Here is a 20,046-nt window from a genome sequence, read left to right as displayed (position 1 = left end):
TTTTGGATGGAACCTAAAAATAAACCTTTTTGTAGCCAAAATTTGATTTTGATAGCCTGGCTGCATTTTACCATAGACATGATAAATACTGATTACAAAAAAAAAAAAAAAAAATCAGAGCTCAATTTTAAAAATTCTGCAAGTCTCCCAATATTTCCAAGGAGAGAAGTTTCTAAGGCACAGCTGATGGATGGGGAATGGTGTGAAGGTAACGCACTGAGGTGAACTCAGAGAGCAGCAGGCTGCTGTGAGTTCTGAAATTACTGCCCAAACCTCCCCAAACTGTGCAGCAGAGCCAACAAAATGATCATGATCACAAGCTTTTACTCATTTGTAAATTTCAGTGTTCTTCAGAGTAGCTTTTAGAATTTATAATGAAAAATAAAAGAAATGGAATTTATTTTGTGACATTACACAATCATAATTCTTTGACATATTTTAATTGTTTTGATTTATAAAAATCAAGTATGTTAAAACAGCTAACATCCTAACATTAAGACCCAATTTTAAGGTAGAACTTTGACAAAAATTTTAATTTGATTAAGAAGTCACTCTTTGGCCCAGTAGCTGGATGGGAGTTGTGGGAGCCTCCTATTCTCCCCTTGCTGCCACTGCAGTGCCAACCAGGCCAGTTTGCACCCCCCTTGTCCCCCACCTGGCTGCCGTCTCAGCTGCGCTTCATGCCAGGCAGGCTCTACTCACTGCTCCCAGCCATGTCTTACCACTATTCAAAATCAAGTATTTGTTTTCTTCATGAATGTTCCCTAAAATAAGGATGCTGGACTTCCCTCACCCACTTCGTGCAGTGCAAAACAGGGCCAAGTGTATGCCTTGAAGTGCTTGAGGGTCTCTTTCCTTTGTGCAGTGAAAGCACCACAGGTCTTGCAACAATACAGGGAAGGCACCTTAGTGATCAAGCTGAGGAAACTGAGGCCGAAAGAGATGGAGTGAATTGCCCAAGGTCACATGCCTAGTGGATCAGCTGAAAACGGCATCCAAGCCTCTTAGCTTCAGGAAGTTAATATTTTTTTCCATTTTAAAAACTGTTGAGTGAGTGATGTAATCTTAATTCTTCAGTGTGACCATACATGCCTAAATTGAAGATAATGTCTAAAGATATTAGACACAAGTGAGACTCTCCAATGGAATAGCACCTTCTTACTTAACTGGGGTATTTTATAGGAGGGATGTTCATTGATTTAAGTGGAATAAGAATAATTTTGTTAATCAACTTTTCTTAATCAGCTGCCACAGCACAGCTATCCACAGACGAAAGGGCCACCAGATCATATCTTACATCCATCAGCAGAGGCAGGCGAGTCACCCTCTGCATGGGGAGAATGAGGAACGAGATCATGGGTAAGTTCCTACAGTCTTCGTGGGACTCAATTCGTGACAATACTTCCTTAAAAGATGGATTGGTGGCTCTGAGGAAAAACGAAGAAAGACAGACCTCAAAATACTTCCTCCTCAAATTAAGAAGCAAGCAAAAATATACTATAAAATTCTGTGATGCATTCATATATTATCAATGATTTTTTTAATATACAAAACAATAAACACATAATTATGTAAGTAGACATGGATGGCTTGTCTGCTTTTTAGAGTCAAGACTGCATATAAATATGAGTTTGAGATAACAGTATGAACACCAAGAAATGTATGAGGAAGAAATTTATAGAAGTAGAAAGTAAACAAATGAAGAGGCAATGGCATCGTAATGGTGAAAGTATGAATTATAAATTAAGATACAGATTAGATCTCATATCTGATCATCTATAAGTATTCTGCTAAAAAGATAAATGATGCATTTTAAGTCACTACTCTAACCCTAGATAATAATCTAAAAAAGAAATACTAGACTGCATTTATTTACTAGGAGGATCCTGGCCTTTTTCAAAGCTTCTAAGACAGAAAACCTTTTGATCATGCCAGCCAGAATATTTCTCCCGGGTGACATAAGAACAGTGATAATACTGCCACAACATTTTACAGATTCTCACTCTCTCAGCTTACTTCACCCAGAAGGAGTTCTGAGGAGTCCCTGTGGCATACAAGAAGGGTGAGGACGGTGATGGCACTGGAGACTGTCATCCGTGGTGGCAGGGAGGGGGCAGGAGAGGCCAAGAAGCAGGGTAGTGGCAATTGTGTCCTTTCTTTTTAAAAATGTATTTTGAAAATTAGATGATTTGGTTCAAGTCTGCTTAAATCAATTAGCAAATACCCAAAATAGCAAACTAAAGGAAATCAACAGAAATGTTTTATTTTTATTTTCTCAAATTGCAGAGTTTGCAGTTAGTTTCATTTTCTGCTGGCTTTGAAAAGATTTTTAGGAAGTTAAAAAAAAGATCAAACTCTAAGAGGGCTGCATATTTAAATCACTCAGGTCCCAAGATCCCCACCCTCAAATATTCTGATTGAGTAGTCTGGGGTGGACCCTGGGCGTTCCATGTTTGACTGTTTTCAATGATTCTCAAAGCATTTCCAAGCGCAGCTAAAGCCACTGCCCTAAATGTAAATACACATCACCTTCAACAAAGCCCCTAAAAACACAACCACTAATTTCCACGTGTAAGTTCAAATGATGTTATCATTAAATTAATTTAGATAAAACTTGCATTTTTTTTTAAAGAGTTACATGACGTACAGCAGTTCTTTATCAAATTTTTTAAATCCTCAAAAGCAGAATGAAATTTAGCTCTGCTTCAGGGCTCTGTTTGCAAACATGTAACTTGCATTTCTGAACAGGTACAGAGTAATCTCTGTGTCAGCAGTTCTCAGCAGGGAGTGGGGATTTAGGGAAAGCAAGGGGTGAGATTTTAGCATTTGGCAATGTGGGGAGACATTCTCGGTTTTCACAAGTGGTATGAGGGCATCTAGTGGGAGGAGGCCAGGGACGGTGGTACACATACCCCACAGCAAAGACTTGCCCTGCCCAGCATGTCAGCTGTGGGTTTTCTCCCAGGCCCATGCAAGAGTTTCATAAGGATGTGGCAGGGGAAGGGGCATAATCAGCCATTCTCACAACTCTAGGAGCTTCAACAGTTTCCCCAGACAGCCATGAGGTCATTACTATCAATGCAGACCCTCTGTAGGGACCCACACATCACACAGTTTACCAGAGCTCAATGTATGCTCATAAGTGCCACAACTCACAGAGGGAGTAAGAATGATATTAGCCAGTAAGCCCCCAAACTAAGTTTACTGCAGTGTACAATTGTGCTGTAAAACACATAGCTCCTTAAGATAAACAGGGCCCCTGAAAATCAAACAGTGCAGATATTACTGAACAATCACTGACTCTTAAGGAGAGAGTACGCAGGCATTCAATCCCATCAAAACTTTGAGTAACGTAAATAGGAGAAAGGGAAAAGCTGTGAAGAGAAATCTAAAGCTTAATTCTTTTTGCTGCATAACTGAAGTCTTTAGGAACCCTTTTTGTTTATTGCTTTCCTTCAGACCTTCTTTGCTCTCCTCACCCTGAACCACCCAGAGGGGGAGAATCAGCAATCCCCATCAACAACTGAACAAAGTTGTCATTTGACTGGAGGAAGATTAGGATAGTAGAGAAAACTGGATCCTAGGCACCAGCCCAACCACTCAAGAGCTTCCCCTTGGCTTCCGGCAAACTACTTGTGGCCAGTTAACAGCTTAGAAAACTGGAGAGTTTGGAATGATGGCCACCCCTGTGTCTCGCAGCAATTTAAATAAACAAGGAAAACAACAAGAACAGACTATAATTTCATAATTGCTCTAGAGAGCAAATTCTCCACAGACTAGGGTTTTCTACTCAAAACACCCTAAGCCTAAAAGTTAATCCTCCCTGGGAAACAGTCCAAGAGGCATTTCTAAATATGGTTTAAGAGATCAATTAATTTCAATTGTGACCTAATTAAAAGGAGGTCAGACTATTAACGGTAACATGCAACATTGCTTACAACAATTTTTGTAGTGTTCGTTGTTGGTAGACTTCATTTGTGCAGTATTTCACATATGGGTCAAATGTAGATGTTGTATGTTTCTCCACAATGTCACTTATGTCATCTATGAATATATTATTCTGATGTCTTGCTTCCAACTCTGTAAAGAATCTGAAAAGAACAAAAAAAGCATTTATACATTCTTCCATATATTTTAAAAAGACATTATGTAATGCTGTGTATACAGATACATATTGAAAATGCCAACAGTACATAATACTAACTCAAAAAGATACAAGGAGAAAACCTACAAAAATTGTCGAAATTTAAATCTATCATATTAACACCTTATTACTTTAAGTGTCTGGCCTAAAATGTTGATAATCCAGGGCATTTCTGTGCTTTCAGGTACATTTTAGAATATACAGAGTTCACTATTTTTCCAAGAATTCCCTAGATACTGGAAGGGGGCAGGGTTCATTCTTACATATCTTATTGTATTAAAAGGCATATGAGCAAAACATATAAGTGCTTAAAAAATAAGTCTGAAATAAACCTAATTCTATGTGTCCATTCTCTGAAAATAAATTATATTTTAATTCTAATATTATGCATAAGATTTAAATATCTTCATAAATTACTTAGATTGCAATTATGGCCATCAGATTTAGAGTGTGTGTGTGTGTGTGTGTGTGTGTGTGTGTGTGTGTGTGTGTGTGTGAGAGAGAGAGAGAGAGAGACAGAGAGATCTATCTATCTAATGTCTAACCCAGTTAAAATTAAATTTCAGATAAAATGACTAATTTTTAGTGCAAGTATGTGCCAAATATTGCATGGAACATCTTTGGTATCCTGTATTTTATCTGGCATGTCTAGATTGCATCTAATTTTAGCATAACACCAAAATCAGATAATTGAAATAGGTTTCTACCCAAAATGTTGCTGTTCAAAATATGGTCCACAGACCAAGCAGCACTAGTATCATCTAAGAGCTTATTAGAAATGCAGAATGTCACTACCCACACCTTCCCCAGTCCGAACCTGCATTTTATCAAGATCTCCAGATGATCGCACATTAAATGCACACTGAAATTGAGAACTGTCTTAGAGCACACCTATTGTCTAAGTTTGGGGTTGTAGGAAAATCTCTTAGAAATAACTATCACACAGGACCAAAGCATTTTCAAAAAAATGCGATAAAGGTGAAATTAGCAGTATTTCCTTATGTTGCCTTCTGGAATAGTAATACACGGGAAATTCATTTTCTACAAACTCGTAAGCCTCCAGAACATCATTCTCCTTACCAGTTAGCCAGGGGGAACTCCAAAATACAAACTTCAAGGCTGACAGTAAACAAAGACAACAGAAATTTATACAGGATGATTTATAGTAAATATGAGCTAACATTCATTCACATTTGTAACACAGTTATTTTCAAAGAAAATCCTGGCACTTAGAAAAAAACAGTCAGGACACTATGAAGCCCTGTGTTTTATATTTTTACATGTACATTAAACTCATTTTAGTATAAATTGCATTAGTTTGTCATCATCTGTTTTATTTTTTAAAGTTTCCATAGGAACTTAAAAAAATTAAGAAATATATTTTAACTTCCTAGAACAGTGAAATTATTTATACTCTGAGAAAGTACCTGTATTTTTATTTCCCTCAAAAAGGACTTAGAAAAATGATCAGTATGATTCTCATCCATAAATTATAATTGGCCTAGTCATCTGATCCCCTTGTTAAAAACAGCAAAATGGAAAAACTTAAAGCATACTTTGCTGGACTATTTGGCTTTCCTTCCAAAGGTGTCAGGTTAATATGCACAGTTTTTAGACAGCAGGCCAGAAAATCCATCAGTACACTCCAAAACCCTGTCAATGTCTTCATATCACTTTGTAAGGGCTGTGTCTCTGTGTCTATTAACATTCAAATAAAGTGCCAAACCCTTTCCTAATAGTTTCAGCAATTTTGAAAACAACCAACTCCAAACCCCCATACAAACAAAAGCCACATTTCTTAAAGGATTTTTTTATATAGACTGGTCCCTGATTCAAGCAATTTGTGATATATTATTAAGGTAAGGATGATAAATAAACATAGATGATGTAAGAAAACAACATGCTTGTGTATAGCCACATGTTGGAACATATGTACATGAAGTTGTAGGTGGTAGTATGTTCTTTTTTAATTACATGGACTATATATTTTTTACTGTGGTAAAATATACATAACATAAAATTTGCCATTTTAATAATTCAATGGCATTGATTGCATTCACAATGTTGTGCAACCATCACCCCTATTTCCAAAATATTTTCATCACTCACACAGAAAAGTATACCCATCAAGCAATAATTTCCCATTTCCCCACTCCACAGCCCCTGATAATCTCTAATCTACTTTCTATCTCTGTGAATATGCTTATTTTAGATACTTCTGGAATCATTTGATATTTGTACTTTTTGTCTGGTTTATTCCACATAGTGTGATGTTTTTTAGGCTAAGCTATGTTAAGGCATGTATCAGAACTTTATTCCTCCTTATGGCTGAACGGCTGAATAATATTCTATTGCATGCATATACCACACTTTGTTTGCAAGTGAAGATAAAGCCTGGCAATGGGAAATCAAAAAAAGAGGACACAGATTAGGGTACCCATTTGCAGCTTCATAGAATGGAGAAACTCATTAGATGGGAAGTCAAAGAAGATGCTGTTTCTAGTCAAGGTTTCTATAGGGGCATCCAGGTGGGTCACTGAACCATTCATGAAGACAGGGACTTGGAAGGAAGGAGGAGAATCAAGAGGAAGCAGTTTAATTTTGCCTTGGGGAAGTCAAAGGGACAGCTGAAAATATGTCTGTGAGAATTCAGAGCCGTAGGAATTCTAGGTAGTATGTAGTCAGGACTAGTTCATTCTTAGCTGGTTTTCATATAAATGCAAAATATTTGTTATTTTAACTCCAAGTGTCTTTTAAGAAAATTAAGAAAACTGAAAAAAAGAAACTATTCATAAGGGCATTATCATGTAAATCAGGGAAATAAATATCCTAGAGGCAAAGAACTCTTACAATTTTTTGTCTTTGGCTAACTGTTATAGTCTGAAGGAATGCAACTATATAACCAAAAACAACAGTAACTTGGCCTTTCCCAATGAAAAGGAAAATTCATTTATCACAGTGATAGTTTTGCCAAAGTACAAGATTAAAAACACAGTACTAATGAAATATCTGTTTATTCTGCTTATTTTAATATAAACCAAACCACCCATCTTTTATTTTGACATTAGAATAATTAAAACATAATTTGTAGCTTTCTATGTTAAATTATCTGTTGGTTATTTAGGCAAATTTGCCTATTTTACTAAGTGAGTTGAGCTGCAAGAAGACCAAGAAAGTACTATTGAAAAGTGAGGTATTATTCAATAACCAAGAATGCTGGAGATCCAGAACAAACCTGAAGCAAAAGTAAAAATCATTCTCATGGGGGTGCGGGGATGGGGGAAATAAGTAAAAGGGAAAACGATCAGTGAGAAAGTTTGGTGTCTTGATCAGGGTGATGGTTACATGACAACGAAATCTGAGTAAGTCTGTGCAGTTATCTGTCTTATTCGAAGGACAACTTTTTCATGGAAATATGTATTTCAGCCCTGTGAATTTTCTTTTTCTGGGACGTTCTCATTATTTCCTCTCTGTAGCATTACCAAGATGATCATGTTTTATAACTGATCATGTCACACAACTTTCTCTTTTTTTCTGACAAAATTCTACTCTGAAATGAAAGTCTAGGTTTTGAGAAACCTCTGATGGAGCAGAAAAGTCTCCTTGGAAACACTGCCTGCTAACCAGAAACCCAAGTCAGCCCTGTTTGATTGTTGAGTCACTTTCACCAGCACACTCACACCCACACTTCAAATGAGTGCAGGCTGCCCAGATGAGCTCCATGGCTGTGCAGAAAACAGTCAGAGTGCCAAGGACATGAGGGCAGTCCCCCGGGAGGTGGGGCTTCAAGATGGATGACTTAACCCAAGTCCACGTTAGAAGAGCTTGATCGTGGCCTGTAATTTTTCCTCTGGTATTTCCTAGAATTGCAGAGATAACATGCTCTCTAGGAACTGTGGGGTTGCTTTATCAAGTGATGGTCTGAAATGTGGAACTGCGTTTTGGGGGAAAAAACAAAATCAACGTGAGGTAGCTGATACTGACACACTCAGTGCATGTACTTCTGTTAGCCTCATTTTCATCCTTCTACAGTAAGTAGGAAAGACCTGCAAATGTGGGGTATAATTGCCCTACACCATACTAATAGCCTTCTTAAACTCTAACTGGTGATGTAATCGGCATGTCAGATATAAGCATTCCTGAAAAGTCTTGATGAATGTACAGTAAGTCTACTGATCTATAGAGGAGCTTAAAATTATTTAATACACACGATAAATCTGTTTTAATCAGTCAGACAACAAAATCTCCTCCCATGTATCTAGCTCAGGGCAGCAGGCTTTGGAGAATGTCAAGGAGCAAACAATTGATAATTACAGATGACCAAGCCCAGGACTACATGCTTTCCATGCACTGTCTCATTTAATTTAATCCTCAAGCCTACTTTATGAAATGGCCACTATACCCATTTTACAGATAAGAAAACCAGGACTATGAGTGCTTCAGTCAAAACTCAGAACAACTGAGTCCCAGTTGGAACCCATCAGCAGAGCCTTTGTGAGTCCAGAGTCTGTGCTCAAATCATCACACCAACTGCTCTGCTCTCAGGGGCCCTCTGACCTTGCCTGCCTGTCACTACTGTCCAGCCCTCAATCTAGACATCCAGCAAGAAGACTACCAGCTGAAACTGAAATGTATTACTTTCCAAGAAGACCAGCTGATGAATTATCTCAGCAAGTAAATCACAGGATTTATGCTGTGGTAAAATATGCAGGACAGCAGAAGGGTCAACAAGCACCCTAGGTGTCATGGCCAGTGATGTGTTCTGGACCCAGTCAACACAGCATGAGCAAATACTGATTACAGGTGACCTGTGAAGCTCTCTGGCAGTCATTTATTTGGCCCTCCTTGTACCCTGCTATCCCCCACCGCCTTTGCCTAATGAACCCCACTCAACCTGCATGTCTTGGATTACATTTCATCTTGTCCAGGAAGCCTTCCCTACTATGGTTGTAATTAATTACATTGTGATTTCGTTTGCATTTTTCTCTCTTAGCAAGGTTTAGAGGATGGGGGCCGTGTCTGTTTGGTTCAACACCATATATCTAGGACCTGGCCACACAGTACCTGGAACATAGGAGACAGTCAAATATTTGATATGAATAAATCAAATTTGTGTTTTAAAGAAAAAAATCATAAAGATGAAATCTGTTCAAGGAATTTTGTTCTCCTGGCATTTTACCAAAAATGTAACACCCACAAGTTGGTCAGTCTCTACCTTGCTTTGCTCACCAATAAATCAAGTCAGCATCTATTTTTTGACCACAGCCAAAAATAAGCTAGGCACAGTGAGGGCCCCTGGTGAAGACACAAACTCCCCACACAAGCTTTTACAATCTATCAAGTAGAGTCACTAAAATGAGACCCAGCACAGCCCAAGTTTCTCTACTGCCAGCTGCACTTTTTGAACAACCTACCCGACCAGCCCCTCCCCAGCTGATTCAGGAGGTTTCCATGCAAGGAATCAGCTCAGCACCCACGCTCTAGCTGGGGAAGCAGCGTTGTGGTTATAATCAGCGCTGTCCTGTGCCTTTCTTGGAATGGCATCCTTTCAAGGTACTTTTCCTTCATTAATATCCATCTGCCTGAAGCAAATCATTCCTGGACTACTTCTTCACTTGAATGAGTTGTCAATCAGGGCATCTGCAGCGGCCTCCCAGAGAGGGTCATATTCACTTACATGGGAGACATGTAACATGCTAGGCAGGTTTCACATGGCTAAGTTGCTGTTATATAATGAAATATCTTCACCAAACAAAGAAATATTCCAGACAAGTGGCAGCAGACTCTTTGCTGCTGGAAATATTTTCCTAACAGAGCACCAACAGAACATTCTGTGCTCTACCAAAATGAATTTACATTCCGCTGTAGATAAGTGAGATCTGGGGCTTGATTGGATTTTTTCTTCTTGGTAGTCAAGTTGACACTAAAGATCAGCATAGATTTCTTTTAATACCCTGGATTAGGTACAGCAAATGCATGGCAAGAGTACCAACACTAACCCGTGGCAGGCATTCCTAGCCAGCTGTGGCACTCTGCCTGCCCAGATGCAGGCTTTGCACTCCACGTGGCCACTAGCAATCAATCAAAATTGATCATGAACAAGATGCAACTCATCTATAAATCCTTCACCAGACTAACACTGATAGAAAATGTGTTAAGTCAACAAAAATATGGGACTATTGCTTCTCCATCAGATTACCCTACCTCCTGATCTGGTAAAGGTCTCACAAGATTTCTTCCTTAGCAGACTATCTGTCTTCTCACATCCTACTTTAGCTTTCTCTTCTGAAATTTTATCTCTGGATTGATACTAAGGGATAAGGGTTGAAATTAAAAGTGTGTTTGGGCAGGCGAGAAAAAATGCTCTAAATAAAAAAGTTCTGGTAGTTCTGACTCCTACTCTCAGAGCGACCGCTGGATCCTTAAAATCTTTAGAATGGTTTTTATTAGACTCTTATCATGCTATTAAAGCCTGTAAAATCAACCTGGACACGGGACAGAAGAGACTGAGGTGAACACTGAGGATCGTCTTACCCTTTACTTCCACACACCCCAGAGCCTGCTTGGGCTTGGATCCAGCTTCCCACAGACACCTGCAGTTCAGGGCACCTGGCAAACCCACAGAAGGAAGGTGGAGCTGGGGCGGTGGGAGGGAGGGGCAAAGAGAGCGCAGAACCAAGGGCCCCGAGACTTTGCGAGTCAGCTAAGCTCCCCTTTCCTTATCCTGCCTCTCACTGATAACGTATATGCTCGAAGGAATATGAACAAGACCTAAGCATACAAAGACAGGAAAACAGCATTTTAAAAGCTCTTGAATTGTTAGTACCCTTACACCGAGTTTTTGCTTAAAAAGAATTTTAAGTATTTATTATCTGATTCTGCTTCACAAAAATATGTTGCAGGGGAAGGGGCTTGTTCCCATGGAAACCTTCCACAGACTTGACTCTTGTTTCAGTGATTCTCACATGCAGTCCTCTGTATTTCCAGTTCTCCCAGAAATGAGGATAACACTCTAACGAATGGCAGAAAGCCTGTGCCACTCGTCTTATCAAAGTGCCCTGAGAAGAGATGACAGCCTGCGTATGAGTGAGTCTCTGATTTGATTATGGACAGTTTTCCTGTTTTTAATTATTTTATAATCCATTCAAGGGAAAATCCCTCCCATATTTTATACATAACCATGAAGACTAAGACCAAGTATGTCTGGTACACCACTGGAGTACTCAATAAATGTGTGGAATCAATCAATACAGATGCCTATTATTCCTCCTGTCCGTTGAAGAGCCGTCTTCCAGGAGTGGAACAGGGAGTGATGGTATGAAGCAAGTATCTACTGGGCATGATTTAACAACTACATATATTATCAGGGTCCTCACAACCCAGGTGGGCTGCTGGGATGAGGCGGCACCGAATGGCTCTGGAGGTCGGCAAATATCACGGTGGGTGTTCACGCCCCTCACACAACAGCCGAGATATGGGGCTTGTAACCTCAAGAATGGTTTTGCTAATCCACTGCTTGGTAAAAGTTCTTTGAAACTTAAAACCTAGAAAAGATTTATGACTTCTAAGGAACTGTTTTCCTTCGTGAGATGACAGTTACAGAGCCACTTCTGTGACCCTGCACCTTGGCTACCTGGAAAATTATTGCGATGTCTACGCCACACTCACAGTATTACCAGGACAGGAGGCTGAGTGCGATGGCTCCAGCTCTGTTGGCTTTTGTTTCTATTCCCCACTTACATGGCCTCATTGTGAGCACGTGCCATTCACTGTAAGGGGCCTTGTGCTTTGGGTGGAGTAAGGTGGAATATAAAAAAAATAATCATTTGTGAAGAAACAAACCAGGAAAATGTGGATGCTTGTTGGTAGCTGCTTGGAAATAGCACCGAGAATGAAGTTACAGGATACTGGAGCGAAGTAAGACAAAAACAGCCCTTTCCCGCTGAAATCCCCTTTCCAATCGTGGCTTGGGCATTCTGGAATAAAATCAGTACAGGGAAAAACAGGTTTCTCTTCAGGCACTATTTCCAGATCCTTTTTAAGTAGGGCCCCTGGTATTTCAAGTCTGAATTCAATCAACTAAGAAGAATAATATTGAAAGTAAGCCGCAAATCTTTGCGTCTTGGTTTTTATTAAATATGCCCCCCAAAGCTGTCTTCCTAAAGGAGAAAAATGCTTCCTATGGCTCCCATCTGTTTCATCAAAAAGAAAAAGGAAGCAGGCCACAGAATTCTGAAAACTCTAAAGGTTCCTAAGCCATATTATCTTAAAACGGGTGCTCCTATGATGCACAAGGGAAAACAGAATGTCATGTCCTCTCTGATGTTTTTGCAACTTGCTCCTGTCTCTGCAGCAGCTGGCCTCAGTCTGCCTTTTCACACAGCCCTCTCCAACTTTCATCAGGGATTTTTAAAATACTTTCTTTTTAGATGGTTATTAGCACTGTTTAGCCAAGTATCTGAAGAATAGGACCTATGGGGTAAACAAGTTCTCATCCTGATTTCAAGTGGATTTGGGATGATAAATTTCTGTTTCTTCACTTTTTAAAACAAAACGAACAAATGGGTGGAGACCGGGTCAACCATCGGTCCTGCCACACACAAATCAGCTCAAGAAAAACCACTAGCAAGACAGCCAAGAGGGAAACACTTGGCCAGGAAGAAGAGAGTCGATCCTAAAGGCCAATGGCAGGGAGCACAAAGCAAGAAAAAGAGAAGATGTGATTATTAGGCTTCCAAATCACCTCAATACCATGTACCAGGCTGCCCGCTTTCTCTCTTTGCCCAAGCTTTATGCTTTCTTTCAACATCAGTGATACATGATCTCTTATCTCATGAGTATTCTATTAGATAATAACACCCGTGAGGGAATACAGTAGTCCATTTCACACTGCACTTACTGTAGCAAAGCTAATGCTATACCATTACAGCACATGTCTGGAAAATATATGCAGGGTATTGGTTATGAGTGCAGGCTCTGGAGCCAGATGGCCTGGGTTCAAATCCCGACCCCTCTTTTACTAGCCATGTAGCCTTGGCAATTTGCTTAACATATGCATGCCCTATCTCCTCATTTGTGAAATGGAAATAATAATGGTATGACCTCATGTGGTTCTCATGATAACTGAATGAATTAAAACACGACAAGTGGCTAGAACATGATCTGGCTCGTGATACCTGCTCGCTAACATTAACTACCACTTAAAGTGCAAAAAAAATGCCTTTGTCTCCTATACAAAGTCATACAATTCACATGTCTTTCAAATGATACCAATAGGCTTCTTGCTTTCCCAGTCCACTGAATTAAGGAAAGTGAACCTAGCTTCTGTATTCCCATCAATGAAGTCTGATGGGCAGGTACAAAATAATCCTGCCATACACCAAATCTGCTCAAAATCACAGGTATATGCTTTCTCATCTACTTTTTAAAAATGTTAATAGGTACTTTTCAATAAGGAAATCAGAGGACAATCTGGTTTCGTGCTTTTTAGGTCCTATGTACTGGTACTTCCTTGGAGTTACAGATGGGAAAGCAAGGAGCCAGGGCCAATGAACAAGCCTCTGCCGAGAAGCAGTGGAACATTTCTTTACATGTAAACACTCTTCTTGGCCTAGGCCTCCTATTCATCGTGAGGAATAAGCCATGTCATAATGAAGAGGCTTTAAGCCAGGCAAGGCACAGACACACTTGGCAAAAATACGAAGGACACTGGGTTTATTTTCGCCCCCAAAGATGTCCACGTCCTGTGAATATGTTTCATACATGGTAGCAGTGACTCTGCAGGTGTGATTACAGACCTTGAGATGGAGAAGTCCTCCTGATTATGCAGGTGGGCCTAATGTAATCACAAGGTCCCTCTAAGAAGGGGATCAGAAACAGGGAGAAGACGTAAGCATGGAAACAGAAATCAAGAAAGGAAAGGAGACATTCTGCAGTCAGCTTTGTAGTTGGAAGAAAGGGTCCTATACCAAGGGATGCAGGTGACCTCTAGAAGCTAGAAAAGGCACAGAAACAGATTCTCCTCTAGAGCCTGCAGAAGGAACCAGTCCTGGTAATGTCTTGACTTTATTTAGCCCAGTGAAACTGACTTCAGACTTGTGGCCTCCAGAATTGTAAGACAAAAACATGTGCATTGTTTTAAACCTCTAAGTGTGTAGTTATTTGTTACAGAAGCAAGGAAAAACTAATACATGCCCTTAAACTATTTCAGAATCCTCTCTCTTCTATCTTCTAACCTCCTGGTCCTCCCACCCCCAGCCAATATCCACTATCTAGGATTGGCATGCGAGCCCTTTGATTGCTCACAATCCCAACTTTAGAGCTTCCTCAGTGCCAGAAAGAAGGTTCCAGACTCCACCCCCTTGACTCATTCATTCAATGACTTTTTACTGAACACCTACTATGTCTCAGGCTCTATTCTCAGCACAAAGAACACCCATCCTGGGGCAATTCCTACAAACATCCCTGCCTTTGCAGCGCTTACAATCTAGTTCTTGGGAGGTCAGCTGCCTTGTTCTACAACCTTGGGGTCTGACTGGAGGGCTGCATGAACATCTGCTAGTACCCTCACCACTGATGAAAAACAGAGCAGAACATGTTCTCTTTTAGCTTTCACAAAAGACAATTTAAAAGGCAACAGACATTCACGTTATGTGACAACCAGAAAGTAGGGGAGGAAGGGGATGGAAGAGGTGAGGAGCTGTGTGACCAATGACAGGGCGTAGGTTTTGCTCTGGGAATGTGGTAGGCTTCAGGGTTTGTTAATGGTGCTTTCAAAGCAGTCTGTGACAGGAAGAAGTTTAAGAACCACTGGTTTTGTATAATGAATATACCTAACACAGATATGCAAAAACTGGGAATTACTGGAAGATTAAATTATAAACATAGCCTCAGCCTGGACTGTGAAGAACTCGAGGTACCATGTTAAGCAGTTTTAATTCTTTCCTTACATAATAGAGAAATTCTGGGGGTTTTTATACGTTAGGAAAGTAACCTAGAGGTAGCAGGGAGAAGGCCAGGACTGGGACTGAGGACTGACTCAGAGGCAGAGAAGCAGCAGGGAGGCCAGCTGCAAATCTACATGCATCATCCAGGCAGGAGAAGAGGAGGCTGGCAGTTCCTCAGAATGCTAAACACAATTACCATCTGACCCAGTAATCCCACTCCTAGGTGTTACCCAAGAGAAATGAAAACATATGTGCACACAAATACCTGTATACAAATGTGCATAGAAGCATAATTTATAATAGCAAAAAGGAGAAACAGCCCAATGTCCATCAGCTAATGAATGGATAAATTAATGTGGTAACTCCGTACAAATGAATTTTACTCAGCAGTAAAAAGAAAAATAAGGTGCTGATACATGTTATGACATTGATGAACCCTGTGAACATTATGTTTGGTGAAAAACTAATCGTCAAAGACTATATATTATATGATTCCATTAATATGAAATGTCTAGAATAGTCAAATCCATGGAACAGGAAGTGGACGGGTGGTTGTCTAGGACAGGGGAAATTTGGGAGGAAATGGGGAGGTGCTAATAGATACAGCATTGCTTTCTGAGGTGATGAAAATGTAAAATTGTGGTGATGTTTGCTCAATCTGTGAATATACAAAAATCCACCAAATTATACAACTGAAACAGGTTATTTCCATGGCATATGAATTATTCTCTCAATAAAGCTGTTTTATAAAAAGGGCAGCAGCTGGGAAATAGACAGAAGGATTAAAAGCTGATATCCACTAATTCTGTTCATGTATACAGCTCTTGCTTTTCCTTATTTCCAGATTTTGTATATGTTTAATATCTTTTCAAGTGATTCCTATGAAGTCCAAAGACTTAAACAGTAGAGGAGAGCTGTTCTGGGTGAAGCAGGGTCAGGAGGTCCAATTCAGTTGTTTGGCTTTCCTGACACCTAAACAGCCAACCCTAAAGTGCCTCAGAGAATTCCAGGTTCCATGGAAAGCAATCTGAAACCACTGTACGGACCCAAAGGGCTAAGAGATTTGGGGGATGCTAAGCACTGTCGCAGAGTCAGTGAGAGGGAATAAAAAATCTCCCTGGTCACACCAGGGAATCAGGGACAGTGTGTTCGCACCAAAGCAGCCCTGCCCCGCTGCAAAGCCCTTAACCCAAGTAACGACTGTTAGCCTTCTGCTTCCTCCCCATATAAGATTCCCTAGTGAAAATGCATATACAGACAGCTAAGGCAGGCTTGTTTCTACACCCTCCCATAAGGCTTTCAGACAGTTCGAATGATGGCAGTTTAGTCCAGAAGGGTCAAAATATTCCAAAAATCTTGCCTAGCATTTGCTCACAACCACAACCAAGATGTTTTCAGCCTTTTACTTTCTTTAATAATGATGAGTTCAGAATTATAAAATACATTATATATTTCTTTAGAGAAATTTCTACATTATGTGTATTTCTTAAATCTACATTTCTTGCTTGCAGTCAGTAATTTATAAACCACGAGCAGTCACATTTTGCCAACATGTGTGTTCTGTTTTAAACACCCACCTCTTCCTTCTCTTATTTTTCAACCAAAACCCTGGCCCCAAAACATACACCTTCTGCAGTGGTATTTTGCTCTTCATGGTACTACCCCCCAACTCTTTTTTTTTCCTGTTTCAATCCACTTCTAGAAAACCTACCGAAACCTTTTCTAAAAACCCTGGCCCCATGTTCCCCTTCCTCTGAACCACCAATGGGTCCAGCTGTCCAAATCAAATTTCTAACTGTTGGCCTCTAACCACACAACGCCCTCTAAGAAAAGTCCACAGTTGCACACCTCCTCTTGGTTCCTTCCCTTCCAGCTGTCTGCGCCACTTTATAGAGCCAGCTACATACCTGTACCCACCTACACGCCACGAAAGGCCAATTTCACTGTAGAATCTCCTTTTGTTGCTTACTAAGAATGCTGACTCTAGGTCACCACAGTAGGCCATTTGCCAAGATACACAGCGGCTAGAGTGTAGGGGTGACCGCTTACAATGTGCAAGGACTTTTTCGTTCTTTAACTTTCCTTTTGTTTTTTTTAAACATTGATATCTTAATAGTTGTGGTGGAGACTAGTGGCCAAAAGCTAATCTGGACTTTGGCCAATATACATACACACTTGTATCTGGGCGCTTCTCCACCAGAGTAGAGCTCCCAACCATACTTTACATCCTCACTTTCTGCCACAGAAGCAGCGCTGGCTCCCAGCTACTTGCAGGAATTTGGGAAAAACTGAAGAAACTGCTAACTTGTAGTTTACTCGAGGGAGATCACTTCATAAGGTGATGGTCTCCAGTTTAAAAGGACTGCCAGAGGCTACACCTGTGGGTGGAAAGGAGAGCTGGCCTGCAGGATGCAGGTCCGGCCGGGCATGGCACAGCTCAAGTTGCCAGCAGCAACTCTAGTTTCTGTGGAATATGAGAAACTGAAAATGCCTTGGCTCCTGGGCTAACAAGGCCAGCATAAATATCAACTATAAAATTATTATCTGTTATTATTCCTGATAGCTTAGCTAGACCTAGAATAGTGCTTTACAGTTTTCAAGTGCCTTTATATATATTTTTCCATTAAATAGTAATGCCTTTCCCAAGGGATTTCCTTAGAACTCATTACAGCTACACAAAATAAATACCCACTGGCTTCTTTCTAAAACAAAACTAAAAAAACACAGAGTATAAATCTGTTTGTTTTTCCCCTTTGGCAAACTAGGAAACCATAATTCAGCTGTAGAGAATAGTTCTGTGAGAAGTGATGCCTGAAACAAAAAAATCATTTGTAGGTTTAATTATTATTAACAATCAGTGATATACTAAAAAAAACAGAGGCAGTTAGCTTTATAAATAGTAGGCAGATTTGTCTTTACTATGTTATCTCTAGGGATCTTAAAAGAGCTCAAGCTTTTGGGGGAAAAAAAGTGTATTAAGGCCTGCATTTCTTTTACAAATCTTCAGGTTTCTGGATATTAATTCCGTTTACTTTCTGTGTTTTTTAAGCTTAGCTTGAAGATAAACAATAGAAAAAGAAGGGGAAAATATTTTATTTCTTAAAAGTTAATGGACATATGGATTTCTAGGTAAGAAGAGTTGCCACAATGCCTGCAACAGGCAAAATGGCCTATGGGCACAGCTTTCACATGCCATGCTCTACATGTAGGCCTAGTCAGACTTGGGCAGTTTGATTTGTGGAGCAGCAGGTGTAGGGACCGAGGTCCAAGATCTAACCTTACCTCTTATAGAGACCTTCAAAACAAGATGAAAGGGATGCCATCACTGTTTCTTAGACTTTAAAAAACCTGAACTTTACCCTCTACTCTGTGAGACAGAGTGGTAAATTCAATTTTCATAAAAGGAGATGCTAAAAGCATTCTAGGCAATGCAGGAGACCCTTCACTGATAAATCAAAGCTGGAATGTGGAGGGTACTTCCCCACAGCTAGGACCTCAAGTCAGCCTAACAATGATCTCTGGCATCTCTTCGATGCTTATACAAGGTATATATTCTCTTTCTCTTTTTTTCTTTATTTTCTTTCTTTCTTTCTTTATTTTGGAGAGGGCATCTCTCATATTTATTGATCAAATGGTTGTTAACAACAATAAAATTCTGTATAGGGGACTCAGTGCACAATCATTAATCAACCACAAGCCTAGTTCTCAACAGTCTCCAATCTTCTGAAGCATAATGAACAAGTTCTTACATGGTGAACAAGTTCTTACATAGTGAATAAGTTCTTACATGGTGAACAGTGCAAGGGCAGTCATATCACAGAAACTTTCAGTTTTGATCACGCATCATGAACTATAAACAATCAAGTCAGGTATGATTAGTCGTTTGATTTTTATACTTGATTTATATGTGAATCCCACATTTCTCCCTTATTATTATTATTATTATTATTTTTATAAATGTTGAAGTGGTAGGTAGGTGCAAGATAAAGGTAGAAAACATAATTTAGTGCTGTAAGAGGGCAAATGTAGATGATCAGGTGTGTGACTATAGACTAAGCATTAATCCAAGCTAGACAAGGGCAACAAAACATCTATGGATGCAGAAGATTTCTCTCAAAACAGGGGGGGTGAGGTTCTAAGCCTCACCTCTGTTGATCCCCAATTTCTCACCTGATGGCCCCCCTGCGACTGTGCCTGTCTTAGGTTGTTCCTCCCTTGAGGAATCTTACCCGTCTCTGGCTAACCAGTCATCTTCCGGGGCCATACAGGGAAATGTAAAGTTGGTAAGTGAGAGAGAAGCAATATTGTTTGAAAAGGTTAGCTTTTTACTTCTTTGCATATTTATGCCCTGTGGCTTCTATGCCCAGCATTTGTCTTGAGGTATCTTTACCACTTGGAAGAATTATGATAGTCGGTAATTTCGATATGAGGCACGAATTCTACTAAAGGGTTGTAATTAGGAAGGAAGAAGAAAAGCTATAGAAGTACCAGAAGGAAGAAAACATGGGAAGATTGATTATTTCTTTGACATATCTTCTTGTAGAGTAACATAAGCATGTATAGGTTTTAAACTACTAATTAAATTGCATACACACATTAACATAATAGGAATACAGCTACATAACCAAAGCAGACCTATAATTACCAGCCATCTCCAGTGAAACCAAGAAAACCAGTTAGGCACCCTAGGCATTTGTGAAAACTTATCAATGATATGATGGATATTGTCTAACTGAATTTGAATAGTTTGAGAAAAATCAGACAAATTAAAACAACACATTCCTGGGAACTGTTCACGTCCCATATGTTCTTTTAACAGTAGATAGTCCATAGTCGCACGATTTTGGAGCACTGCAACTTGCACTTCTCCTAATTCTTGGTTGAGTTCCGACAGTATAGATCCAGTCAAATTTGTTGTTTTACTGTATGCACAGGTACAAGGTATATATTCTCTTA

General features: G+C 39.8%; 1 protein-coding gene across 4 annotated transcripts in view; it reads right to left on the bottom strand.

Annotated features, from left to right (window-relative positions):
* Positions 1-20,046, bottom strand: part of ARHGEF26 (Rho guanine nucleotide exchange factor 26) — a 144,602-nt gene that overhangs the window by 61,517 nt on the left and 63,039 nt on the right. For all 4 annotated transcript variants that reach the window (XR_008996736.1, XR_008996737.1, XM_057499414.1 and 1 more), the window contains exons 7-8: positions 3,939-4,091; positions 1,298-1,427 (exon numbers count right to left, since the gene is read on the bottom strand). Coding sequence is in view for 2 of the 4 variants with exons in the window: in XM_057499414.1 (XP_057355397.1) it covers positions 1,298-1,427; positions 3,939-4,091 (283 nt within the window). In the remaining 2 variants the exon portion in view is untranslated. The remainder of the gene's footprint in view (positions 1-1,297; positions 1,428-3,938; positions 4,092-20,046) is intronic.

The sequence above is a fragment of the Manis pentadactyla genome, chromosome 1, assembly GCF_030020395.1.
Source record: "Manis pentadactyla isolate mManPen7 chromosome 1, mManPen7.hap1, whole genome shotgun sequence".
NCBI classification, from domain to species: domain Eukaryota; kingdom Metazoa; phylum Chordata; class Mammalia; order Pholidota; family Manidae; genus Manis; species Manis pentadactyla.
This window is presented reverse-complemented; position numbering and strand designations above follow the sequence as displayed.